General features: G+C 41.2%; 1 protein-coding gene across 1 annotated transcript in view; it reads right to left on the bottom strand.

The window, feature by feature from the left end:
* Nucleotides 1-875: 875 nt before the first annotated feature.
* SFXN1 (sideroflexin 1) overlaps nt 876-27636 on the bottom strand; it is a 48793-nt gene continuing 22032 nt past the window's right edge. Inside the window, exons 3-11 of the mRNA XM_004449001.4 lie at nt 24988-25158; nt 23476-23574; nt 21035-21110; nt 19759-19844; nt 18671-18798; nt 15892-15941; nt 7305-7354; nt 6737-6784; nt 876-3059 (exon numbers count right to left, since the gene is read on the bottom strand). Of these exons, the coding sequence (XP_004449058.2) occupies nt 2963-3059; nt 6737-6784; nt 7305-7354; nt 15892-15941; nt 18671-18798; nt 19759-19844; nt 21035-21110; nt 23476-23574; nt 24988-25158 (805 nt within the window). The 3' untranslated portion in view covers nt 876-2962. The remainder of the gene's footprint in view (nt 3060-6736; nt 6785-7304; nt 7355-15891; nt 15942-18670; nt 18799-19758; nt 19845-21034; nt 21111-23475; nt 23575-24987; nt 25159-27636) is intronic.

Here is a 27636-nt window from a genome sequence, read left to right as displayed (position 1 = left end):
AACCGTTGGACATTTCAAAGGGATGGCTGCAATGTCTCCATCTTCCCGTTTTAATCTGCTCTTTTTAGTTAAGCTGTGAATTATATCTGGAGAAGATGAACAAGGAGCAATGATACGCTGGCATTTTGAATGCACATCCCGTGTCTCTAGTACAAATAAAATACTGGCCACCACTTACTGTTTTTCATATGCTCACTGCTGTACAGGGATTATCTTGTTTAATGAAGATTCAATATTTCCCCCAAAGAACAACCAACAAAACAAACAAAATAAAACGGAAGGTCACAACATCCCTAGCCCAAAGGCAAATATTTTCTAAGTGGGTACAACCAAGCGTGGACCTGCCCCAACTTCTACAGCCTGGGCCTTTGAATATATTTAAGTGATTAGAGTGACTACTTGAATCCTACCTTCTAAGTTGCTACCGACACAAAAGAGATCAGAGACGTGAGCAGGTGGTTAAAATGCTCGTTTCTTTATTGAATCTGCTAATAAGGCATTTCTCCAATCTCGTGTTAACGAGCCTTTCTCTGTGAACTATGGCAAAAGCTAGTCTGGTGTTAAAATCTCTTAAGAATATAAAAGGAGGCTCAGTGCACCCGGGTGTTCCCATAAGGGACAGTGGCAGACCCACATTTGCCCCCGTGCTCACGATGGATGTTTCCAGGGTATGTGCCTCTCCACATACAGTATTCAGGAAGGGGGGAGACTGGTGTGGCCAAAACTAGAAATATATTTCCTGCAGAAGGCACAATATAAAACTGTCTCTTTATTAAGAGCTACCAACGGCACCAAAGATTAAAGAGTGACTGGGAGGTGCCACCAACTCTAACATAAAACTTGTGTTATCCTTTACATACAAATAAAAGAGAGAATTTAATTTCATTCTGAGTTTATTTAACATTTCATCCAGTTGAACTGAAGTAATACAATGACTCCAACACTGGCAAGACGCTGTGCTAACACTGAAATAAAAACTGCCAGTCGGCAAATACTTACAATCATTCTTTATATCATGTTCATAGAAATATTAATCACTATTTACGTTTCCAAATGTATTGCACTTCATGTGGATTTTTCCACAGAAAAGGTATCTCTAAAAGACCAGCAAAGATTGCTAATCTTGGTTCATTTGTTCATTTTTATAAACCATGATTAAACTATACAGTTAATATTTCTATATAAAAGCATTAAGAGTCTGAAGCTTTAATAAACAATCTTTAAAAAAAGCGCATTTCTCCATGTTCATTATCCTTTCTAACTCTGCTTTGGTCATATCATCTTGGTGTGTGTAAAATATAAGTGAGCGCATCGATTTTTCAACTGAACGTTAACTTTCGATGAAGAAGGAGGTTAAGATTCTGAAATGGAGCTACGGCTTAACTGGGTGAAAGATTTCTGAGATGAGCTAGGGTGAGTGGGGTAGGCAAAAAAAACTCAAGGGCTTGGAATGCTGTTTTTGTTGTTATTGTTGTTGTTTTTTCCTAAAAGTGCCCTTTAAGCACGTCATGGAGATCTGCTTCGAATTTCAGGATTTTACCACTTTTTAGAAATGAGCACCTATGGCCACAAAATCCGTCCAAGGCCAGAATATCATGGGGAAGCCATTTTGCTTCAAATGGTTTAAGACAAATTCTAAATGAGAAAATTCTGGCAACATAAAGGTAGGCTCAGAATTACCCAAAAAAGCTTCAGATCCATTAATCCTTTCAGAGAAAAGAGAAACACAGACACAAGGCACACCATTTTTTCTTTATGAGGAAATTCAGGCTGGTCACATTGTCAGGAAAAATCTGTCAAAACTAAAGCATTTTCTACATTTCACTTTTAGGTCTCCGAATGACAATGAGCTACACTGAACGAAACAAACACCTCGTATATCGCTTGGAGCATCTAGGTACTTGGAATCTCATCTCTCTGAGTTATTAAGTGAATGATAGGTGAAATGACGACAGATGATGTAAACAGTGGTACATGGATTCACTATTTTCAAACAGTGTAATATACAACGTTCAAGTAAGAGTCATTTAATTACTGTTTCATAAGCACATTATCTCCGCATCTTTCTGCAAGCCAAAGGGTTAACAATAAAAGATACGTAGGCAGGTGCTAGAATTGTGCTTGCACGTCCAAAAAATTAGACAAGCCAGAGTCAACCCCATCAGATGGTGCTGAGTACACTTTCAAACTTCTGACATTTGTAAATTTCAGCTGTTTGATTATTTAAAGTAAATAACTGATTATAAGGTGAGAGCAACACTATCTTTGTGAGAATTTAAAACCGAGTAAATTTAAAAGTCAATCAAAGAAAGCTACCAACAATTGGAATGTATTTGTCTTGGCAGCAGAGAAAGCTTTTCACAATACTCTATTACTACGACTTTCAGAGGTCTAAGAAGGAGATTTTTACTCTACAAATCCAAAAAAGTTCCTCATCTACTTTGGGCCTGCTCACTACCCAAACTCAAAGCAAACTACCCTTAATATATATAAAGGTAAGTTTTACAGTTTGGCCTCAGAGCTTTTATCTTTTCCCCAGCCACTGCTGGGATCCTCCTGATCTAAAACAAAGGTGGGATGAAAATTCAATATTTTAAACAGATTTCTTTTTCACTGATTGATACTCAATAAAAACTCTACCCTAGCCTAGCAGTGCTTTTTAAAACCCCAGCGAGGGCAGAGGTATTGTCTTCAAAAAAAAAAAAAAAACCCAATTACTATAAAAGCTACAGGAATGGTATTTCTGGAAATGACATGATTTGAAAGTATGGGCCGTTGGGGTCAGGCTCCATGCCTGCACCACGTTCGTGCTACAGGTAGCAGCTTCCCCACAAAGGCTAATGTGGAGCTTTGAACGGTCTCTGTAATGAGGAGACCCCAGGTGGGACAGGGTTTCTCTCCCCAGCAGCGGGACACCAGGTTGGCAGCCTGCAGGACCAGCCCTGGAGGTCTCCTTTCCTCGCTACAACCCCTTGTTGAAGTACACACGCCGTAATTCAGGACAGGTCTCCCGGATCTGGGCTTGCAACTCGGCCTCCAGGCTGGTCACAGACATGGAGCTGAGATAAGGGAAGAGAACAGACAGTTATCGCCTGGGTCAGGGATGGGAGCAGAGAGTGGGGAGAGGATGGCAGGCGTGGAGGAGACAGGGCTGGACGCAGTAAAAGAGGGTCCTGACTGAAAAGAGTTAGCTTGGCTGCAAACGGAACATCCGATTTCTTTCGGACAATTGTAATAAAAGATAGGCATACTGAGGACCCTCTTCACCTCTCCTATTATTTCAAGCGTAAATCACGCTGGCGAGGATGTGTGGTGCAGGACACCAAGACCCTGCTAGTGTGCGGCTTTCCACACTACCCCGTGGTGACAGATTGCACCCATTTGTGGTGACAGCACTTCCCAAAGTATACAGTGTCAGTGTTCCATTAGTAATGGAACTTTTCATACCAATAATAAAAAAATGATAAATGCACTTGTGGCAGTTTGGTATTACTGATGAGTTCCAAAAAGAAATACTGGATTATGTTTGTATCAAACTGATCTTTTCCTCTGGGCATGTTAGATTATATTGGATTCATTGGTTTTCTTGATTAAGTAATTATGTAAACCTCTTGTGCCAGTAGAGCATTGAGTCCCCACCCTTTGGCGGGTGGAGACTCAATAAAAGGCATGGCAAAAAATAAATAAGTAAATAAAAAATAAAGAGTAAAAAATAAAAAATAAACAAAGTAAATAAACAAAAACAAAAATAAAAGGCATGACAAAGGACAGAGTTGAGGGTTCTTAATGTTGGAGTTTGATGCTGAAGTCTTAAGCCTCCCAGACGTCAGCAGCCGTCTTGCTCCAATACGTGGAAATAGACTTTGGGGAGGGAAGTAACTTATGCTTTATGGCCTTACAGAGTAAGCTTCCTACCCCAAATAAATGCCCTTTAAAAAAACCAACCAATTTCTGGTATTTTGCAATGGCACCGCTTTGGCTGATTAATATAGCACTCAATGAAATCTGTATTGCTTAAATTTTGTTTCCACTAAAGTGCTGTTTTCCACTGTAAAAATAGCACATGATTAATTATAAAACTTGTAGAAAGATACTAAAACTTACGAGATAAAACATCATTCCTAGACCTACCACTGAGCTAGCCACTGCTACTCTTCACTTTATACATTTAAAAGATGCATTTGAAAGTATGATATGAGGATACATATTAAAGGTCATTTTTCAGTTATAAATTCATATCCATTGTATAGAAAAGTATAAAGAGAAATTTGGTGTTACTACCAGGAAATTTTGTTATGTAATTAGTCTTTAAAAAATATTAGGTTTTTAATATAGTTGAGATGTGGCAACAAGTGAGATGAAAAAAGTCAGGATATGAAAGCATACCAAAATATGTAAAAGAACAGCAACAGCAAAAATAAAGAAAAAGTAAAAACAAAACAAAACAAACCAACAAAAAACCAAACAAACAATAATATGCAATACAAATAAAAGGAAAACTATGAATACAGGAAAAAAAACCCTGGAAAGCAATATCGCACTGTCAACAGTGGGTATTTTTTCATAGGGAATATTCTCTTTTTATCTTCTAGGAGTTTGTTTAAAACTGGAGTTATTTCTTTCTTGACAGTGGGCAAAACTCATCTGTCAAACCCCCTGGTTCTTCGGAGGAGGGGTTTAAATAATAATTCAACTTCCTTCTTGGCTATAAGCTTATTTTTAATTTTTCAGCTTTGGTAATATTTTACTAGGAATTTGTCCATTTTGTCTGTTTTCTTGGTGTGATGATGTTAATACTATTTTCTTGCCTTTTTAAGTTCAGCCAAATCTTCAGTGATGGCCCCTGTCCATTTATAGTATTTATTTGTGCCTTCTCTCTCTTTTTGTTTTGATTGATCTCACCAGACAGTTGTCTATTCTGTTACTATTTCCAAAGAACCAACTTTTGGCTTTGTTGATCCTCTATTCTTTCTTTGTTATCTATTTAATTTATTTCTGCCTTTAATATCTCCTTCCTTCTGCTTTTTTCTGGAATTTATTCTTTTTTAAAAAAATTAAGTTGGACATTTAATGTGTTGCTTTTCAGCCATTCTTCCTTTCTCATATAAACATCCAAACTTCTCTCAAAGCAACACTTTTTGATTCCCACAAATTTTATAAGGAGTGTCTTCATTATCACTAATTCATGCAGGAGAATGGATAATTGTGGTATCTCTGTACGATAGACTATTAGTAGTAAAAATGAAAGAACTATAACTATACACAATAATGTGGATAAATCCATTACAAGATGGTACGAACAAAAAAAAACAAGTTTCAGAAGACTACATTTAGGATGACACCCTATTGTAAAAGGTTCCAAAAGAAGCAAAATTAAACAACAATATCAGGCATACATATATATGTGATAAAAAAAAATTTTTTTTTTTTTTAAATGCAAGAACAGGATAAACATGAAATTCAGATAGGGTTTAATTTATAGGCAAGGCCCAGAGATGAGACGGGGGAGCCATTTGTGAATTGGGCAGTGGATTCACTAAGTCATTAAAATAAAATAAAATAGAGCGGACGTAGCTCAGGGGTTAGGCACATGCTTTGCATGTATGAAGTCCTGGGTTCAAGCCCCGATGCCTCCTGAAAAAATAAAATAAAAATAAAAAAATGAAAAAATAAGATAAAATAGGGTCATGCTTGGACCAATGAGGATGGTGTGCTATGAACCAAGCAATAGGATTAGTCCTATAATGTGCAGCTGAGGAGCAAGAAACAAAAAGAAAAACAAACATGTGAACAACACATAAGCAAACTAACAGACTAACAGCCTACATTTTTAAACAGAAAGATGAAAGAGGATTCCTGGTTACCCAAATATAAGACCACGTATTCTCCTCCCGGGGCCTGGGAATTTGTGGCACCAGCAGATATAGTAAGTCATTAATTTCTATAACTAGAGTTAAAGTTAACCATAAAAATAAACATCAAAAAGAATATATTGTTTTTCTCATAACACTTAAAACCAAGCCTGCTGAGGTAGGAAGCTACCTCACCGATTTTCAAATCTAAAATCCTTCCGGTCTCAAACTAAGAAGCAACATTTATCAGTGTTTGTGCTCTAGCAGGGACCTCCTCAGCATTCTACGTCAGCTATTTCTCAGTCATGTCCCGAGGCCAACTGCTGAACAGTGACATTCAATTGTTACACACTGGAGAAATAAACCTTCCTTACACTCAGCCCTGGGATTCTGGGGTTTGTACAGTCAAACAGGTATGACTCCTCCACTTCAGAGACGAGGAGGGCATTCATTTGCACTGGGATTAGGGAACACAGTGTGATGGTCCTGTCCTCTCCCAGGGAGGCCAAGCACCCATGCGACGAAGACTTCCTCTCTATGAGATTCATTCATTTTTTTTCATTTGAAATTTAATTTATTGAAGTACGTCATCCGTCATGAACAAACATAAACCGTAAGTGCATAGTAGAAGTTGTGAACCCACAAAACAAACATCTTCAGATTTAATGGTGGGAGGTAGGAAGGAGCTGCGGAAGGGGAGTTTTGGAATTAGACACACTTGGGTTTGACTCCTGATTCTGCCTCAGTCATTTAGAGATCTTGGCATCACTAATCCTCCTGAGTCTCTACTTTCCTACGGGTGAAACGGAGTAAGAGCACTTGTCCTTTCCGTCGGGTTTTAGGATTAAAACTCACGAACTCTCTGAAGAACCAAAAATACATACCTTTTCTGAGGAAAGAGAGCACAACACAGAGGTGTAGCAAATACCAAACTTAAAAAAGAAAAGGAAAGACAAAATCAGAGCATGTTAGAAACGATCACTTTTTCAGATTTTTTTTTTTCTCTTTTTCTTTTGCAACAATCCCTTTTCTTTCATGACAGCATCGCATTTCCTCACAAAAATGGATCCTGCTTATATAATTTGGTTATATAAGATGGCCAAAATCATGGGGGGAGCGGGATCAAAGAGGTAACAGGAGTTTAAAATGAACCACACAGAGAAGAACCCACATGGTGAGGGGTTCCCTATCGACTGCTAATAAGTGGGACCCTAAGTTCCAGGTGTTCTCGGACAGTCTCAATTTCCAAACATGCGTCCCACCCTTTCCCTCAACTTTCCCCATCTTATATATTTAACTTAAAAAAAGGAATGAACGGGGGCAGCGGGCGTAGCTCAGCAGCTGAGCACCTGCTTCGCATGTATGAGGTTCCAGGTTCAGCTCCCGATACCTCCTAAAATAAATACATGCATACATACCTAAATAAACCATATAAAAGTAATTTCTACTTACCAGAAGCCAACTAATCCAACTTGAATAGGTGCACTCATCCATGGGAACCTCTGTATTGAGAAGAAAAAAAACGTTTTGAATACATTTTATACAGACTTTGGAGGCAGTCTCTTCTGATGATTAACCAAAAGGAACCTGACCACATTCCAAGATCCAGCTGTGATGCGATTAGTGACATTTGGGGATAACACTGCAACAAGTGTGTGAGCTCTGACCTCCATGCATGGGTCAAGTAGCTTCTAATTTCTTCCCCCTGTGCGTGTATAATCTGAGTGATGCTTCAGCAAATACGGGAATGGAGAAATTGCTATCATTTATTTATAACTTATCTCCGGCTGGAGGGTCAGTATGGTTTCGTCCTAAGGTTTGGAGACAAATGTCTTCTGTCTTCCTGGTTGGTTAGTTCCCTGCTGCCAGAATGAAACTAAACTTGTATGGTTACCATACAAATAGAGCCACAGAAACAGCTGCCACCAAGCTGTGAGCTGGTCGGTTGTGAAATCAGCCAAGTTAGCTGGGAGTCAACACATGCCATTAAAAGGTAACAAATCCCAAGGAGGCTGGCGGGGGAGGTACCCTGGTCCCCGAGGAGATCCTCTGGTGAAGAGGTGCATCGCCGGGGTCAGCATGGGGGGAGAGGCATGGGCTAGAGAGGAAGGGAGAAGGGTCATCAGAGCAGAACAAGCCACAGAGAAAAGGCAGGGGGCTGCAGCCCTCGAGGGAGAGAAAGGAAAGGGGCATATTTTATCCTGGGTAGCTGGCTCCTCTGGTGATGAAGGATTTTCCTAAGGAGATTTCCCAGACATGGGGCATCTGGGGTACTGCACAGAGCTGGTGAAGGAAGGAGTGTCAGCAGATGGGGTCGGCCTCTCCGTTTCAAGTGCACGCTTGCTCGGAGCACACAGGGCTGCTCCGTTACCCAAACACGAGAAGCTGCGTGTCTTCTCCAAGATGGACGCCTGCGGCCGTGGTGGAGAGACGCCCACTTCCCATCTCCCAGGAATGACAAGGACCCTGGAGAATTCTAATTTCTCCTACCAAACCCAGTGTGGGTGTCACCCCTCCCCCTGACTCCTTCTCCAGCACTCCATCCCGCCAAACTCATCCTTCTCTCTCATGCTCTCACAACACTACACAACAGGTACGTCTTAAATAGAACTCTGCTGGGGATGAAATTAGCGAGCTGCAGATGTTTGCTCTTCTACCATAGACTGATAGGACTTCTTGGCCTAGCACAGAACAGTACAAAAGGAGGGTATTTTAAAGAAAAAGCTTACCTGGATTAAAAACAGTGATCATAAGCTTAAACAATATGCAGGCAATGAGGTAAGGAGCTCAAAAGGTTGACATGACTCTAAATATGTTTTCCCGATGATTGCTAATGACACACAAAACTGCACATATTTAAAGTGCATAATATTTTTTGACATAGGTATATACCAGTGAAGCCATCGCTAAAATCCAGATAATGAACGTATCCATCCTCCCTAAAATTTCCCTTGATCCTTGTGCCCCTTGGCAATCCCTCATCCACTCTAAACCCCACATCCGCGGGAAAAGGCCATACTCCTCAGCAGACATAAAACTAATTCAACAGTCTTAGCTTTTTAAAATAGCAATAACTGGTCTGTTTTCTGTCAGTACAGATTACTTCATATTTCCTAGAATTTTACGTGTCACCTACTCTTTTGCGCTATCATTTTGAGATTCATCCATGTGGTTGTATGTCTCAATAGCTCATGCCTTTTTATTGCTAAGTATGCTATCGTTTGGATGTACCGCCATTTATCTGTTCTCCTGATGCTGGACATCTGGGTTATTTGTGGGTTTTGGCTATTATACATAGAACTGCTGTGAACATCAGTGTCTTTGTCTCTCACAGACATGCACTTTCATGCTCTTGGATAATTCCCTGGAGGCATGGAGCAGTGGGTTTGCCTGGCAGGCACACGTGTAACTTACTAAGGAGCTCTCCAGCTATTTTCTAAAGTGGTTGTATGATTTTTCACTCCGACAGTCCTTTTAATTTTAGCCATTTGAATATGTGTGGTGTGGTTTCCATTTGAATTTCCCGAATGATTAAAGATATGGAGCATCTTTTCTGTGCTTACTTTATACCTGCATATCTTCTTTGGTGAAGTATCCTTTTGCCTTTTTTTTTGGAATGAGTGTTAAGGATTCTTTATGTATTCTGCATACAAGTTCTTTATCAGACATCTACTTGGCAAACATTTTCTCCCAGTCTGTGGCTTATCTTTTTTTTATTTTTACTTATCCCCCCGCCCTTGCGGAATGCTCCCTGTCTGCTCTCGGTGTCCATTTGCTGTGTGTTCTTCTCTGTCTGCTTGTCTCCTTTTGTTGTGTCATCTTGCTCTACCAGCTCTCCGCGGGGTGCGGGCGAGCCTGCTTTCACAAGGAGGCCCCGGGACGCGAACCCAGGGCCTCCCACAGGGTAGACGGGAGCCCAACTGACTGAGCCACAGCCACTTCCTGGCGGCTTATCTTTTCATTCTTTTCAGTGTCTTTCAAAGAACAAACAGTTGACATTTTGATGAAGTCCAATTTATCAATTTTTCTTTGATGGACTGTGCTTTTGGTGGTGTGGCTATAATCTTTGCCCAGGTCTAGGTCTCAAAGGTTTCCTATTATGTTTTCTTCTAGACGCATTACAGTTGTAGATTTTTACACTGAGGTCTATAACCCATTGTGAGTCAATTCTTGCACAGGGTACCATCAATCCCCTACACATTGCTTCCATCCCAGCCAACCCAGCCATCCCAAAGCCTCCAATGGGCCACGTGCTCTCGGAGCTTCTGCCAAACACGTGCCTTTGGCAAGTCCTCTTCAACCTGTCCTCACCACCCAAGTGGGTAAGACCCCTCTGGGGGCCCCCTCTGCAAGCTGTATCATTGTGTACTGTAGCCATTTGATCCCATGCCTCTTTCCCCCACACCATGTGCTCGCTGAGGACAGAGCTTCTGTGCTGTTTTTGGGATGCTAGTGCCCAGCAAGCTACATGGCATGCAACAGGCATCCAGCAAAGGACCGACGAATGGACAAAGGAAGGAACAAATACATTTTACATGCACCTTCAACTCACAGTCAATCCATGTATCAAGGACACCTTTACGAAAGGGGAATGAAGAGAACTAAACCCAAGTGATGAGGATTATCATCTGACACCCCATTCATTTTATGGCCAATGAAGGTGCTGGCAAGAGAGGATATACAAAGTAAAGAGAACACAGGAACGATCACAGAAAACTGTTTGTGGAAGCACCAGACTTTAGGCAGTGAACTTTTTGGTTTACTGTAAAAATTTCCATGAGTCACCTGCCCACAGCTGACGCATTTTTCCCAGCACACCGCTGGGGGAAAGAGAAGGCAGGGGGTGGCAGGCAGAGATGAGTCAGGCTGGATGCTCCCCCAAGTATCACGGTTTAAAAAAAGACAAGAAGGTTCAATGTTTATGTTTGTGGAGGTATTTGGTCACTTCTAAGGTAAAAGTGCGTCACAGCAGAGAGGCACGTGGGCCACTGGAGCTGTGGGGACAAAAAAAGGGCTGACCGAGGTCAAGTATATGAGTTACGGAGAAAAAGGATCACTCGAGTCTTTGTGAAAGGGGTGTGGTGGGGAGCAGTGTAGCTCAGTGGTTTGAGTGCTACTTCTCATATACAAGGTCCTGGGTTCAATCCCTGGTACCTCCTGAAAAGAAAAGTAAAAGAGGATGTAGGATAGCCTGCCTTTCAAAACAGAATGTGAATGTGCTTGTTGTTTTTAATCAAATACTGTAGTACTGAAATAATCTGTATAAAATTGAAAGAGCTTTAGATCCGTAATAAAAATTCAAATGTAGGGGAAGGGCAAACTTTAAAACAGCAGCCAGGAGAGAAGGGTGGGGAATGGAGTGGCAAGAAGAACAGGCACACTGGACTGTGGGGATGTGCAATTGACCACTGTCAAACCAGCGGTGAGTTCCTCGGTTTCTCACGGGAAACATTTTTTGTCTAGTTTCTATTGGTGATATTACAACGGAGTATTGCATTGACTCCATTTCCTTTCCCCCTGTGGAAAAATGAGATGATTTCCAAAACTTCCTTCAGCTCCACGATAAGCCGCGGCTCACTGTTGTGCATTTCACCTCTAACCCAGTCCTGGAGCGAGCGCCTCAGGGGACTGCCGGCTGGTCTTACCGACGAGAACGACCGTCGTTTCAAATGGTCTCCCGTATATTCTGGGAGGTTCACTGGGAATAGGTTCTATTTTCACACAGACTGCTTGTCCTTTTTTTTTTTTTTAAGATTTATTTATTTATTTTATCTCTCTCTTCTTCCCCCCAGCCCTGCCCCAGTTGTCTGCTCTCTGTGTCCATTCGCTGTGTGTTCTTCTGTGACTGCCTCTATCCTTATCGGCTGCATGGGAATCTGTGTTTCTTTTTGTTGCGTCATCTTTCTGTGTCAGCTCTCCGTGTGTGCGGCGCCATTCCTGGGCAGGCTGCACTTTCTTTCCCTCTGGGCAGCTCTCCTTATGAGGCGCACTCCTTGCGCATGGGGCACCCCTACGCAGGGGACACCCCTGCGTGGCAGGGCACTCCTTGCGCGCATCAGCACTGCGCATGGGCCAGCTCCACACGGGTCAAGGAGGCCCGGGGTTTGAACCGCGGACCTCCCATGTGGTAGACGGATGCCCTAACCACTGGGCCAAGTCCGCTTCCCGCTTGTCCTTTTTTTTTTTCCTTTTTCTTTTTTGTGCAGCATGCATTTGTTTGTCGTTTATTTCAATACGTGCTATTCCAGTATCCACAACAGTTTTGCTCGAGCCTCGCCCGGCCTGCCTCCATGGTCACGCCCATCACGACTGGGCCAAGGGAGTTGAAAATACACGGAGGGAGGATTCTCATCTTGCAGAGAAATCCTGCGATGTGCTTACATTCTTCTTGATTCTGTTTCCTGAAAGTGCTTTGAAAACAGAAAGGTCTGGCCCGTCACACAAGCTCCCTGGGCCTGTTTTTGTAAGGCAGTGTGCCCAGGCAAGCCCGACGGTTCTCTCTACGTGGACAGAACGCAGTATTTCAGGGTAACTGCAACCTTGCATTGGGCAATGTGGAAGGGTGTGTGCACCACGGCTTTTCAGCCGTGACTTTTTCAAAGCAAAACCTTCCGCTGAGGAAGAATGGCGACAACCAGACCCCTGCAGCAGGGGGAGGGGGCTCTCAGACCCACAGGGAGTCACCCTGCTCGCCTCTCCTCGCCTTGGCACGGCAGTGCCGAGGGCGGCGGTCCCGAGCGCCAGGCGAGGCCCGTCAGCGTGCGAGGGGCTCACACTGCGGGAACGGTGCAAGCGAGGCGGCACACGTGCAAGCTACTGTTGAAGGCTGCAAGGCACACAAAGCTAACAATACCCACACTAAGAGGGGAGGGCTCAACGCAATATTTATTCATTTTATTCCTGTGAGAAAGCCAGTACGGCCATGGTGGGAAAAGATGGAACTAAATGATTGTATCATTTGCTAGTTTCTGTTTTTGGGGTTTTTTTTGAGGTACTGGGTGCCGGGGATTGAATCCGGGACCTCCTATGTGGGAAGCTGGTGCTTAACCACTGAGCCACATCGGCTTCCCCGAGTTTTTTGTTTTGCTTGTCGTTTGTTTGTGTTTTTATTTCAGGAGGCACTGGGAACTGAACCCAGGACCTCCTGTGTGGGAGGCAGGAGCTCAACTGCTTGAGCCACATCTGCTCCCTCATCCAGTTTCTTCATGTAAGAAAGTGCCGGGCTATATCTACAGCAATTCCCACCTCTCATAGCAAGGAAATGGAGCAAAATGCCCAAATATGTCTTCTGTTCAGAGGAGACTTTTAAAATAAAGATTTTTCCTAATAACTTGAGACTTGCCACTGATGGGAGAATCAGCAGAACCTGTAGGATTCTGATTGGGAATTGACATTCTCTATTGTAATTTTGTTCCTGTTTGTTCAAAAATTTTCTTTTTGTTTCACTGGAAAGGAAAAATGATGCTCAGTCTTAAATGCCAAAAGTAGACAAGTTGCTTTGTTACAATAAAACTAAATGCATGTGTGCGCACACACACACACACACACGACCCAGCAGAGAACAACACAGGCACCAAGTCAGTGCGTCCACTTGAGCTGCCACGTATTAACAGTGTTCTGGAGAGTGATGCCAGCAGTCCCCATTCCAGATTCCTTTTCTAAGTTTTCTCCCTCAAAGCTTAACTCACTTCCCAAGGGACAGAGGAAAGCCGATCGAATTTTCTTTCTTCAGATTATCTGAAAATCATGAGATGTCAAATGTGCGAATTCCAGATGATTACATAATTTGATAATTTTAAGAGACAGTAACTGTTTTGGTACATAAATGAGTCCTTTCAAAACTTGAAACAGTTAGCCATCGTTACTCAACTTGGCACCAGAAAAGAGACTTTGGCAAAACTTTTCATGAATCCTCAAAGTCAGAGCCTACTGAAGTGGGCAAAATGTCAAATGAGGTCATGATTAGGTTTTGGTCTATACCAATAAATTTACTCTTCAAATATAAGTAACTGATTAATATTTTTGAAAAAAGTATTTTGTTTAACACTATGAGTTAGGCTGTCAGAAATCTACAGAGAAGGTGGGCAGGGAACCGCGGGCTCCCGAGGGTGCAGCTTCCCGGAGGGGTGGCTTGCCCCTGGGAAACTCTCCAAGGAGCAACGGGACAGTTCAGCCACTGTGACCCTCTACTGCAAGTTGCATATTGGTCTGTCCGATTGCTAGAGGCAGCAGTTCCAAAAATTGCAGCTCACGGAATAGAACTCCCCCATGTCCCCACAGCTTCTGAGAAAGAATATGAGGAGGATGCTAAAGAGAGCGGAGTTGGCAAATTGACATGTAACAACCTGGATCCGTCCTGCATGTCAGTGCTCCACAGCACTGTGGCTTCACATCACCATGCTTTCTTCTTCTAAATGTGTTTTTATTAGAGAAGTTGTGAATTTACAAAACTATCATGCACATGAGCAGAATTCCCATACAACACACCTCCACCAATATACTACATTGTTGTGGAACATTTGTTACAGATTAGGAGATAAGATCATCAGACTCTTACCACTAACTATGGTCCACAACGTACATTATTGTATCCATACCTCCCTACTGCTCACACAGTATATCTTTGGCATTGATGCAAGGATATTAAAGTACTGCTGTTAACTATCATCTAAAGGTTACATTAATTTTATTTTTCCCATGCTTCTCCACATTTTACCACCTTGCAATAGTGATGTACATTTGTTCTAGTTCACAGAGGGACATTCTTGTCATACCATATTTTGTTAACTCCTCTAAGAATATAATTGCACTGAGAGCGTTTGCTCACTTTTCACTTAGTAGTAGCTTTAGCTTTTCTTTTTGGGGTCTATAGGAAGCAGATAGGTCTATCAACAAAGTTGTTGGATGGGACATGTAGAATTCTACAGATAACTGAAATTATTTAGGAAGTGTTTGATCTATGGACTATGTCCCCGGTCTCTCCTTTTTCCCCAAAACTTTCTAGTGTTGCCCTCAGTGTTAGAGTTCTGTTTCTATGACCCCAAACAATTTGCTAAGAGAGCTGCCATCCTCCCATAACACACCTGCGCCTCCAGCAAGGACCCCGACCCGCTTCCGGCAGATTGAATGAGATCGGTTTACAAAACAACATGAGCCCAATGAGTCACCCCGTCCCACAAGAGGTAAGGATAAATAATATTATAAATCCTAGTGCATTAAATCACGGAACCTACAGAAATCAGTGCTGAAAGAATGCAGCTAGCGCAGTGAAATTTCTTGATTATCATTTAGTCCTGCAATATTTTCAGACCTTGAAAATGAATTCGGGGAGTGGGGCATATGGGAGTCCCCTATATTTTTTATGTGACATTTGTATAAGTATCTTTAAAAATAAAAAATAGAAAGGGAAAAAAAAAAAAGAAAAATAGGAAGAAATGAATGTAGAAAAAATAACCCATATTTCAGCTACCCAAAGACGCCTACAGTAGTACTTTGATAAGCTTAACTAGGGTCTTTTTTTCTGTTGCATTTCTTTTAACATAAATATACTGCATATTAAAAAAAAAGAAAATGAATTCATAACAGATTAATTAGTTAAGACTGATGAATTATTAGATACTATTATCAAATAAAAATACACTGGGACTCTACTTCAATGTACCACAATACTACTACTCAAATGGCTTTTTCTTTCTTGATGGTAAGGAAAGTGACTTATAAACACATCATTCCAAAACCACAGCATCTCTTCACCTGTAGTCAGTAAGGCATCCGATTGATAAGTAAGACAAATGTGTAACTGAATTATACACTTTCAACAAAAATGGGCAGCAGCTTTCATGGAGGAGAGCTTTTTAAATCTCTGAGATGAGAGATACAATGTTCTTGGGAACCTTTTTTTTATTTTCAAGATAAGTGCCCAAGAAAGACTGGCCTTCAAGGTCTTTACTCACTATTCATGCAGGAAATATTCTGCAGAGTTTAAAGTCTAAAAAGGAATTGAAAGGAAAGAAAGATGACAAATAGAACTGGGGCTTACCTTTAAAAAGGCTTTCTTTTCCAAAGTGTTCATGATAAACGGCGGGATGGCTGGAAGGAAAGATAAATCCACTTAAACCTTTATTTGATGCCTATTTTCAGCTCAGATTTTCCCCTTCAACAATTTGACAAAAGGCTTATGCCACTTTTAGCCTATTTTCATACTGGCAGAGTAAAAACTACTTGCAATAATTCTTTAAAATGCTTTAGTATTAAAAAAAATCCATTGTGCTCATTTTCTAGATTTTTGAAACATAATGTGATGCCTCTTGCCAGCCACAAAGTCTTATAATCTTGAAGAGAACTTCACATTTAACTTTAGACATGCAGCAGTGTAAACATCAGGAACTTTTTCCTTCCTGTACTAAATCAAACAAATGCCAATTCCCGGGTCATCCATCACACGTAGGTTATGTATAAAGAATCCTGGCCTGCGCCAGGCAGATCCGGCTCTAAATCGGGCTGGACCATTTGCTAGCTAGGTGATCTTGGAAAAGTTACCTAACTTCTCTGAGCCTCAGTTTTCCTTATCTGTAAAATGGGGAACAAATGCTGTGATGATTAAAGGCAACCATGCAGGCAGGACGTCTTCTTTCTGAGACCACATGGATTTGTTGGACTGGCTGAACTCTAGAAGAGCAAAGCATTTCGAAATGGAAAAAACCAGAAGTGAAAGCAAACCCGGGGTAGGAGTTGCAACTCAATATTATTATTAGCTGTGCTCTTTTCAGAAGAGCCGAGGGTCAGCAGGGGGGGTGGGGTCACAGACTGCTCACAGCCCAGTGACAGCGGGCTAGTCCTGCACACTACATCCCTGGACGGCACGTGGGGTCCCACGAGTGTGCCCAGAAGCTCCTCTGTGAAGTCGCACGACGGCGGTCTTCCCAATGGGAAGGAATGCGCTATGATGGCCTTGAAGTTACCCACATGCTTTTTTCTTCAACTTTTGGTGTCTACTCTTACTTGTCTGCTAATGAGTGTTCACGGTGACAAAAAGGATTCAAAAACTGCAAAAAACGGGGAGCAGGTGTAGCTCAGTGGTTTGAGTACCTGCTTTCCATATATGAGTTTAATCGTTGGTATGTTGTTAAAAAACAAAACTGCATAAAAAAATTAATGGGAAAACATGAAAACAATTAAGTATCCTTCATTTGAGGAGTTCCTTTTAGTTGGCACATGCTGCTTTTGTTTGATGTAGACAATGAAATGAAACACACCAGTTCCTGTATTTGTTTTTCCTTCTGTGAAGAGCAGTATAATGCTGGGGTGCTCTGATTTCTAAGTAAATCTGAGAACATTCTCTCGGCCCCTAGTCTGAGGGTAGCTCTGTGCAGTTCTAAGAAAGGACTGGACATTCTCAGAAGAACTAAAACCCAGGTAGATTTGTCTGAGTTTGATCATGCAGACTCGTAGCCCTCTGGACAAAACTGAGTAGCAGCCTGGTATACATTTTTCCCAGCAGTAACAGGGCTTGAACCCAGGACTTCATACATGGAAGCAGGAGCTCAAACACTGAGCTACATCTGCTTCCCTGGTATACATTTAATAATAGTTGCACCAATTGTCCCAACTTGGTCTGTGTCCAAAGGGTGCCCAATGGATACAAAAATTTTCAGTAGAAATTATTCCTACCCAAGGACTCTGGAAATTTCTTTTTGAGATTTAGAAAGATCCAATCCTCACTTCAAATTCTCAACCCCCTCCACTGCCACCTGCCACCTTGGCCAATTCACCCTCACGTCATGCCCAGCGTACTACAACAGCTTCCTAACCAGGCTCATGCCATCTCATCGGCTCCCATTTCCCCAGCAGTCTATTCTCCCCACAGCAGCTGGAGTCAAGCAGTCAAAGCACAAGCTGGAGTACGCTGCTTCCCTGCTTGAAACCCTCCATGGCGCCCTCCCTCTCAGACTAAAAGCTGACAGCTCCACACATCTGCAGGGCCACCCACACTCTGCAGGGTTCCCTGTCCCTCCTTCTCTCTTTAGCCCTTACCACCATCCACATACAGCTGGCTCTCATTATTTGCAGTAGTTATGTTCCATAAGGCCACCACAAACACTGAACCACTGTTCCTAGGGAAAATACAGGCTAGGTTCCTATGAGCCTCTGATCACAACATCTTTGTAAACCGATCGATATGTAACTTTGTCACATATATATTTCTGTTTAAAGACACCTTATTGAATACAGAGTGTTGATTCATTAACTCTGAACTCACGGCCAACAGCACTATAATTTGTGCCTGAATGAAGTTTATCTAACACATGGATTCTTCTCTGTAAAAGGCACAGCACAGCCTTTTGCATTTAGGAACACTAGACAGCACTTCAGCACTACACTTGGAGGGCATTTTAATCACCAAAAGAAAAAGAAAAGAAAGAAAAACGTGGCACTAAATATGTCATAGAGCGAATGCTTATTTATAGTATGAGAGCTGAAAGCTCAACCTCAGCTGGGAATGGGTGTGTTGGTGATTCAAATTTTTCACCACTCTGCCCATGTCTGCAAATGACTGTGGAAGTGCTGCGAGTATTGATTTTAGGATTACTGATACATTTTAGTGAGTAGGTGAAATCGCAAACATGGAATCTGCAAACCATGAGGACTAATTGTATTTTAGTTGCTTATTTTATTTACTGGCTTCCCCACTGGGATGTAAATTCCACTAGGTGGGGTGAATCTTGTTTGTTTGTTTTGTACACTAATGCACAGAAGGTTGTTCAGCATGTATTTAAGTATTTACTGAATAAAAGAACGGATGGCAGAGTTCAACTCACCCATGCCAGGGGCCGCCATGAGAATCCTGGAGACGACAACTTGCGTGATGGCTTGTTTTGCAGCATTTGCTGATTCGCCCAAGCGATTCCCATTTTCATCTGTGATGGGAATGCCGACTTTGAGTTCCCTGTGGAGCAAAACACATGCAAAACGTTCACAAATGCCTTTACGAAGTGGCTTGAAATATTACTATGTTGGGAAAAATCAAGTCCCTACTTAATCCAAATACTCACTCAAGTGTCATTTTTGGCAAGGACAAGTCTATTTTTTAATACCATGGGCAAGTTAAATCCTCCTGTGATAGATAAACACAAAAGTCATATGACACCAGGAAACTTTTTGTAAAAGGTGTATCTGTTTCAATGATATGATTCATATCAACATAAAGATAGAGCTAATTCCTATGCTCATGTGCAAATTTGAGCAACTTTCCAAATGAGAAGTATACAGGATACATGGCATTATAAGTAAATAACTATACTGGCATAGAAGGAGTTACTTGTATGTGGTGCGATTGGATGTTTATTAACTCTAGTTACTAATGCTATAATTATAACTCCTATTTTTACTCTGTTTTTCGTTATCCATTCCAAAATGCTTTTACTCATACTTTCTTCTCCTTTATTTTTTGCCAGTTCTAAAAAATACTTCTAAAGATACAGATTAATGTTATTTTAAACGCAAAAAGAAAATTCTGGGGAAAGAAAAATAACCTAATTTAGAGAGCACATTTTCTTTGCACAGACCTTCCTTACCTAGGCCTAGCATGACTAAATGCAAGATTTACGATGTCTATTTTAAACTTTTTATCACGCAGAAGTAGAGAGACTACGCTCAACTCCCACGTACCCATAACCCTGCTTCAAAACTTAGCAACCCATGGCTAGTCTGGGCCCACCCATGAACGCATCCCCTTCCTCACCGTCCCCATCCCAGATTATTTTAAAGGAAATCCCAGACCTCATACAGTTTCATTTGTAATATTAAAATATATTTAAAAACCCAGATTCAAAAAGGCGAGTTATTATAAAAGAGACCCTCCTGCCAACCGCGCTCCGGCCTTACCAGAAGTGCACGTTACTCTTACCTTTGCCTCATTAAGGGAATATTAATGCAATTAGCAGCAGCGACGGCAGCAAAGGGGACAAAACGTCCAATCAGCGGTGAGACGTGCTGCAGGAAAGGTAATTACAAAATGTGACCTTGCTTGTCCTGTATTAGTGAATGGAAACATTTGTTTCTTCATGAAAACTGAAAAGAAGCCAGAGCCCTACTATATAGAAACTAGCAGGCATGTAGAATGCAGTCTTACATTTTCAGCCTGGGCACTCTGGGACCACGCAGACATCAAAGCCATCTTCACGGCTTAGCGTGGTTGAGGGAGTGTGGACTCTGGAGCCCCACTGCCCTGAGTTCCGATGCTGGCTCCTCCCCGTCTTGAGAGGTGTGGCCCGAGCACAGTGCCCACTGCCCGGCCACCGATGGGCTGTTGGGGTGGTGAGCAGCTAGCACTTACTACACAGGGCAGGCACCAGCCTGGGTCTTGGTGCTCCCTTTCCAAGCTTATTGGAAGATATCATTAAAAGTCTGCAGGTAAAAGAGTGTGGAGAATGTGGTGATACATGGGAAAATCACAACTAAGTTAACTTAGGGATGGTAGTCAACAGTAATATTGTAATATTTTTGCAACAAAGGCAAGGAAGACATTATATCAATTCTATGGGACAACAGGGAGATGTAAGGGTAATGTTTTTTTAAAAATTTGGAGTAATGGACATGTTCTAAAATGGACTGAGATGATGACAGCAAAACTCTGTGATGAAAATGAGAGCCACTAAGGGTACACTTTGGAGGGACTGTGGAAAGCATGGGCTGTACAACACAGGGGCTCCAGTGGTGGGAGATGGACTGCGGTTAACAGGACAAATATGAGAACGTTCTGTCACGAACTACAACAAATCTGTAATACCAATACCAGGTGCGCTGAGGGAAAAACACACCAAATGTAAGATATTGGCCAGAGTTAGCAGTAATATTCTGACGATGCTCTTTCATGGTTTGTAACAAATGTTTCACAATAATGCAAGGTGGGAGGGCTGGGGAGATGAAGGGGAGCCTTGTATGAAGATATTCACGTTTGTTTTGTAAATTCACAGCTTTTACTATATATTTATTGTTTATGTATGTTCTTGTACGAATGATATACTTCAATAACATTTTATTTAAAACATCTGCAGGTAATGATAATGACTATGAAAAGAAAGCCATAGGACTGGACTCTCTTGAGAAACAATAGAGGGACCTAGAGCCAGCAGGTGAGGACAAAATAAGATGCTTTGCCGAAGAGATTAAAATCAGAATACCTTGGTTAATGCATTAAGTCCTAGGGCTGTTGCTACAGCACCAGTTGTTGCAGAAACGTAGGCTGTTCCCAGTTCACTGAAAAAGAAAAAGAATATTGCCTAAACCACAGAGGTATGCCAGGCAACTCCAGGCGGGGAGCGGTAAGAGCCCGATTAAGAATGGAGAGTCCACAAGCAAGTGGTCCCACAGAAAATGTGACTTTATATTTTACTGGCCACAATCCCAAATGGGTAGATGGACTGGATATGTGAGCTCAGGGTAGTCAAAGGAGGGAGGTGTGAGGTGCCAGAAGCTACGATGTAGGAAATGCACAGCGGGTTAAAGGTTTGTAGTATATTCCTTAATAAAACAAGACCTTAAAATATTAATACATACACTGAGAGTAAAGGTACAACACTGCCATCCTTGAAATGATGTCTTACTGCATGAAAGTACTAAAAGTTCACCTTCAAAATACAATAAAGCAAAGCAATTCTCTTACTTAAAAAAAAATTAAGTCCAAGGATAGCATAAAATGGATTGCGGATTTTAGTACTCTTCTTTCTATATGCTGAAGGTAGATGAATGCAGACTGTCAAAAGCAATTTTAAGTGATAAAACAAACACAACAAAAAAGCACTTTTCTGTGATGAAACTGAGCCACCGAGGGGACACTTCAGATGGATGGTACGAGGCAGGGGATCATGTAGTACGATGAACCCCGTGATGAACGATGGACTGTGGTTAGCACTGCAAATATGAGAATGTTCTCCCAGGAACTACGACAAATACACAATACTAATGCATGGTGTTAATAATGGGATGCTTTGTGTGACTAGTACACCAAAAATAAGCTATGGGCTATAGATTGCAGCAATATTATGATGATATGCTTCCATCACTGGTAACAAAGGTGTCACGACAATGTAGTGTTGGTGGTGGGGTGATGTATGGGCATCCTACATGGCATGCAAATTGTTTCATGAACTCAAAACTTCTCAAATAAAATAAAGTTGGAAAAAAAGTACTTTTAAGTGTTATGTGAGGAATGCTAACATTTTTGGTTACTGGAACTCTTTAGCCTATCTAAAATTTTTTTGGTGGGAGGCAAAATTTTAATCTATTTACTTTCTTTTGGGCTCCATAGATGACCTATTTAAAACTGAATCAGATATGGACAAATATTTATAGGATTTCACTGATATGAAATAATTAGAATAAGCAAAGTTGGAGAGTCAGAAACTAGAGTATAGGTTTCCAGGGGTTGGCTTGGGAGTAGGGAATGGGGCATTAATGCTTGATTGGTATAGAATTTCGGTTTGAGGTGATGGAAAGGTTTTGGTCATAGATGGCGGCCATTGTAGCACAACACTGTGAATTTAATAAACAGGACTGAATTACACATTTGAATGTGGATAAAAGGGGAAATTTTAGGGTGTATATATGTTACTAGAATAAAAATAAAAATAAAAGTAAAACACCATGGGACTGTACAACACAGTGAACCCTAATGAAAACTATGGACAAATAGTACAATCATAATAATATTCTTTTATCAATTTTGTAACAAAGGGACCACACCAGTGCAAGGTTTAACAATGGGAAGGGGGCAGTAGATGAGGCTCAAGTGATTGAGCTCCTGCCTACCACACAGGAGGTCCCAGGTTCAGTTCCCTGTGCCTCCTAAAGATGATGAGCAAGACAGCAAGTTGACATGACCAGCTGGCACAGCGAGCTGGTGCAACAAGATGGTGCAGTGAGATGATGCAACCGAGAGAAAGAGCGAGGAAACACATGGAGAGGCACAACAAAGCAGGGAGCCGAGGTGGCTCAGGCAATTAGGTACCTCCCTCCCACACGGGCGGTCCCAGGTTTGGTGCCTCCTTAAAAAAAAAAAAAAAAAAAAGACCAGCACACAACAAACAGACACAACAAATGCAAACAACGAGGGCATGGGGAGAATCAAGTAAATAAGATAAATTTTTTTAAAAATGAGAGGGGGGTATCTGGGAACTCTATTTTCTGTTCAATTTTTCTGTAAACCTACCATCTCTCTAATAAAAATTAAAAAAAAAAAAAACATGAAAAGAACAAGTCAGATATAAAGTCACAGACCAAAGGTCTCCCCCTGATTTCTACAGAGACCACAGTGGGTCGACCCAGGCACTTCTGATGTCGGTGGCTGCGCACACATGCGAGTGCGTATGCGAGAGGCATCCGACGCCCTGCCCTGCCCCTCTAACGGTGTGAGTAAGGACCGAGAAGCCGGGCTGGAGAAAAGGACGCTTATCTCAATAGAGAGGAAAAGGGACACTTCACTTGAAAATAGGCTACATCACATTCCGAACAATAAAAAACAATTGCTGCAAATACACTTTTTTTTTTAAAACAGAAGACTCTGGCCCCTAAAGCAGATGAAAATGGGAGACCTGCGGAAGGCAGGGAAAGCTCACGGTCTTACTTCACAGTGAGAGGCGCGTCCCCGCTTCGGTTGGTATAATTGACGATGGCGTTGAAGGACTGGTTGATCCACTGCCAGAAAAGCACTGCGGGCGTCGTCCTGAAACGGGACAATGCACCGTCACATCCCCAACCTCACTGTGACCTGGGGGCTCCGTGAACAGAAAGCATCAACACCGGGAATCAAAGGGGGAGGCATCCTGGAGAAGGGAGAACTCCAGGGGCAAGACTGTGTTCAGACTCCCAACTTGCCATGTATGTGGCTGGGCAGAGTTTTAACCTCTCTGACCCTCGGTTTCCTCATCTATTAGATAGGGATAATACCAAGCTCAGCACATGTGTAACTCTGTTGCTGTGAGGTGTTACGTAAAGACAAAGTGAGATAAAACCTGCAGAAGGCCTGGCACAGAGGAGGCACTCAATAAATTTTGGGCCTCTTCTTTTGGGGGAAAAAAGCCATTTGTTGGCTAAGCTGTCCTGGTCCTTCCTAATTGCATGAATAATCCTATATATCTATGTCTATCCCTGCATCTAGATGACAGGATTAAAAAGAAAATTTGCTTAGAGACTGTGGCAGTTTGAGATTATTTTATGAATCCCCAAAAGAGAAAGATTATGTTTGTAAACTGATCTATTCCTCTGGGTATGATACCCTTTGATTGCATTAAATTCCGCCAAGGGGCCTTTGATTAGACGATTTAATAAGATCGTTTTGGGCTTTTGATTGGACTATGACTCAGGTTGGGTCCCCACCCCCTTGCTGGGTCTGACATAAATGGACATACAGACATAGGAAGAGGGAGCTCTGTCTTTTTGATCCTGCCATGTGACAGAAAGGAGAGGCTCAAACAGACGAGGCCCCAGGGAGAGATGAGCCATTTTGTCTGATAGCTTACAGCTGAAATTGGGACGAGCACTGAATGCCAACACTGGTATAGAAGGCCCGGGAAGAATCAAGCCCGATGCCAGGAGAGAGGACTACTGGATCACTTAAGCAGGAAGCCTCAAGAGGCTGGGCCGTGGAGTTCAAGAGGAAGTGGAACCCGGAGCGGATGGAGACCTGGGCAGGGATTGGTGGCCGTCTTGCTCAACTCGTGGCAGCTGACTTTGGTGAGAAAGCACTTCTTACAGGGTCTTGAGTTGGACTTTTTATGGCCTTGGGACTGCAGGCTTTTACACCAAATAAATACCCTTTATAAAAGCCAACAGATTTCTGGTACTTGGCATCAGCATTCCTTTTGGCTAATACTGAGACTCTTTTTTATTTTCTTTCTCCACCTCATTTGCTTTTGGGCCTAAGATGTAGGGAAAAAATTCAACCTCCTTTTGAACAATGAAGGCAGTGCTATTCAGAGGGAAAAGGTACAACAGACACTTAGAGTTGCAACATTTTTACAAATGAAACTAAAAGTGAAGTGACATTTTATTGCCACTAAAGTATTTACATACTTCTAATGTACTTTAAGCTTCTGTAATATAAAATGAACTCTGTGGTTACACGCCCATAACTTACCTATAAAATGTCATCATACAACCTGTGATGGTCATATTCATTGGAACCTGAGCTGACATTCTTCCTATCAAAATCATCTTTTCACCAGTGTCAGGATGGAAAGCTGAATCATAGATGTACTTTGCTCTCCATAATTCATTTTCTGTAAGACCTGGAGGAATGACTCCTTGCCTGAAAACAACAATAAATCACATGGTAATTGTTCATTGCAAATCTCACCAGTATGCTGGAAATAAAGTGGCTATTATGCTTTTACAAATTTATACTTATCTAAAACAACAGTGCCTGAACAGAGTAATACAAACCTGACTATTACATATGGTCAATACAATTTTTTTTTTAGGAGATAACTGGGGATTGAACCCAGGACCTTGTACATGGAAAAGAGGCACCCAACCACTGAGCTACACCCACTCTTCATAATCCCTTTTTTTTCCTGAGGTACTGGGGCCAGGGATTGAACCCAGATCCTCATGCATGGGAGGAGAGCATTCACCACTGAGCTACACCCACTCCCTATTCAATACAATTTTAATGACACAAAGGCCAGTACTAGAAAAAAAGCATTTTAAACCCATGATCAGAAATGGATGTACCCTAATGGTTATCAATTCTGCTTTCAGCCATTCTAGTGGGTGTGAGATGATATCTCTTTATGATTTTTTTGGACCCCCCACTCCCCAAAAAGTTACCTTGTATAAGAGAAAAGTATTCAACTTTGAAATAGGTTTTTTGTTTTAAATTACATATTTTAAAATGCATTTTGAACTTTACAAACTCTAAAGTATCTTTAACCAGTTAGATAAAAACTATGGCAATCAAAAATACTGATTCATTTTTAAACTAGTAGCTTAAAAACTTAGATTAGGAGGAGTCTTTAGTTAAAAATGTGTTAGGTCATTGTTCATTATGTTTTCTCCAATTCAAAGAAATTTCACTGCTAGAAATTTAGAAATTACAGAAATGCACTAAGACAATTAAAATTGCTCAAGCCTTTACCTACTTATCACCACTGTTAAAGTTTTGGTAAATACACATGCAGTTTCTTGTCTATGTTTTGTATATGATGTGTTTATTAAAAAGGAGGGCACACTACCTGTGCAGTGTAACCAGTTTTTTTAAAAACTCAGTAATATATTGTGAATGTTCCTCTGTGTCATTATATATTCTTCTCTACCATCCTTTGAAATACTGCATAGTATTCCACTGTATGGTCATAAAAGAATATATTATTGCAATCCCCTATTGATAGATACGTTAATAGCTTCTTTCTTTCTTCGGTTATAAAGGATGAGAAAGTAAGTACCCTCATTTAGAAAGAAAAGAGTAAATTTGCTGAGACAAAAGCTATGTAAAATATTGAGGCTTTGGATATGTCTTTTTCCCTTTTCCTCTCCTAGAGCATCTCTTTTTCATCATTATCAGCAGCAGCATAATCATCATTATTAACTTGCATGTATACTTTATATACTGTGTATAATTAACCCAACATTTAAATTTTGTTAGTTGTGTTATCTGCTAACTCTATTATTTTATAATGTAGCCAGCTAGGAACAAATGAAGCTTCTGTCTTCAGAGTCATACTTAGAAAGGCCTGGCTCACCTCAAGGTTATACAAAAAAATATAAAAAGAAATACCGTCTTCTTTTTTCAATAGCTCTATTTGTTATTTCTTTTTCTTTCCCATGTCTTACTGAACTAGTTAGGACTTCCAGAACAATGTTATACAATAGCAAAGATACAGACATCCCCAATTTGCTCCTTACTTTAGCAAGAAAATGCCTTATATTATAACATTTCCAGGGCTGTATTTGCTTAGATGTTAATAGATCTTTTGGGAGAAGAAAGGATCCATGTTAAACAGCTTTCTTTATTCCAGGGATTCTCAGAACCTTTCAAAACTTAATGTGGGACGAGAACTTTTCCAAATCTGACCACAGAAAGCACCTTTCCTTTCTTCCTCCTTCCCTCTCTTTCTTCTTTCTTTCTTCTTTTTTTTGGTAAAAAATTCACAGGATTACTTTTCTGCAGAATACTTTGGAGATTCTGCTCCAGTGCTCCATTATTTAGGTGATGCTACCATGTGGGCTATATAATCACTACCATATTAAAGAAGCACCGCACATTATTCCTAGCTGATTATTATATGGGAAATAGATGTGTGATTTTACCTTCTTTTGAGCTTCTCTTAATAGGTGGCTTTCTGCTTTGACATACTGATGGAATAAATTACATTAATAGACTAGTGATTTAATTATGATGAAAGTCATCTATTTCAAGTGTACAATTTGATGAGGTCAGACAAATGTACACAGTGGTGTAACCACTTCCAGAATCATGGTTTAGAGCACTTCCATCTTACCAAAAGTTTTTTCAAGCCCCTTTGGAATCATTCTCCTACCTCTTGGCAGCTATGGATCTGCTTTATACCAACACAAGTTTGCCTTTTCTAGAATTTCATATCAGTGGAATCACATAGTGAGTAGTAGTTTGTGTCTGCCTTCTTCCACTTTGCATACTTTTGAGATTCATCTATGTTGCCATTTGTTATTAGTAGCTGGTTCCTTTTTCATTGTTTTTAAATCACTGAGCAGAGCAGTATTCAATTCAATGAATGTACCCTATTGTTTTCAATTCCCCTTTTAGACA

This window comes from Dasypus novemcinctus, chromosome 2 (genome assembly GCF_030445035.2).
Source record: "Dasypus novemcinctus isolate mDasNov1 chromosome 2, mDasNov1.1.hap2, whole genome shotgun sequence".
Lineage (NCBI taxonomy): Eukaryota > Metazoa > Chordata > Mammalia > Cingulata > Dasypodidae > Dasypus > Dasypus novemcinctus.
This window is presented reverse-complemented; position numbering and strand designations above follow the sequence as displayed.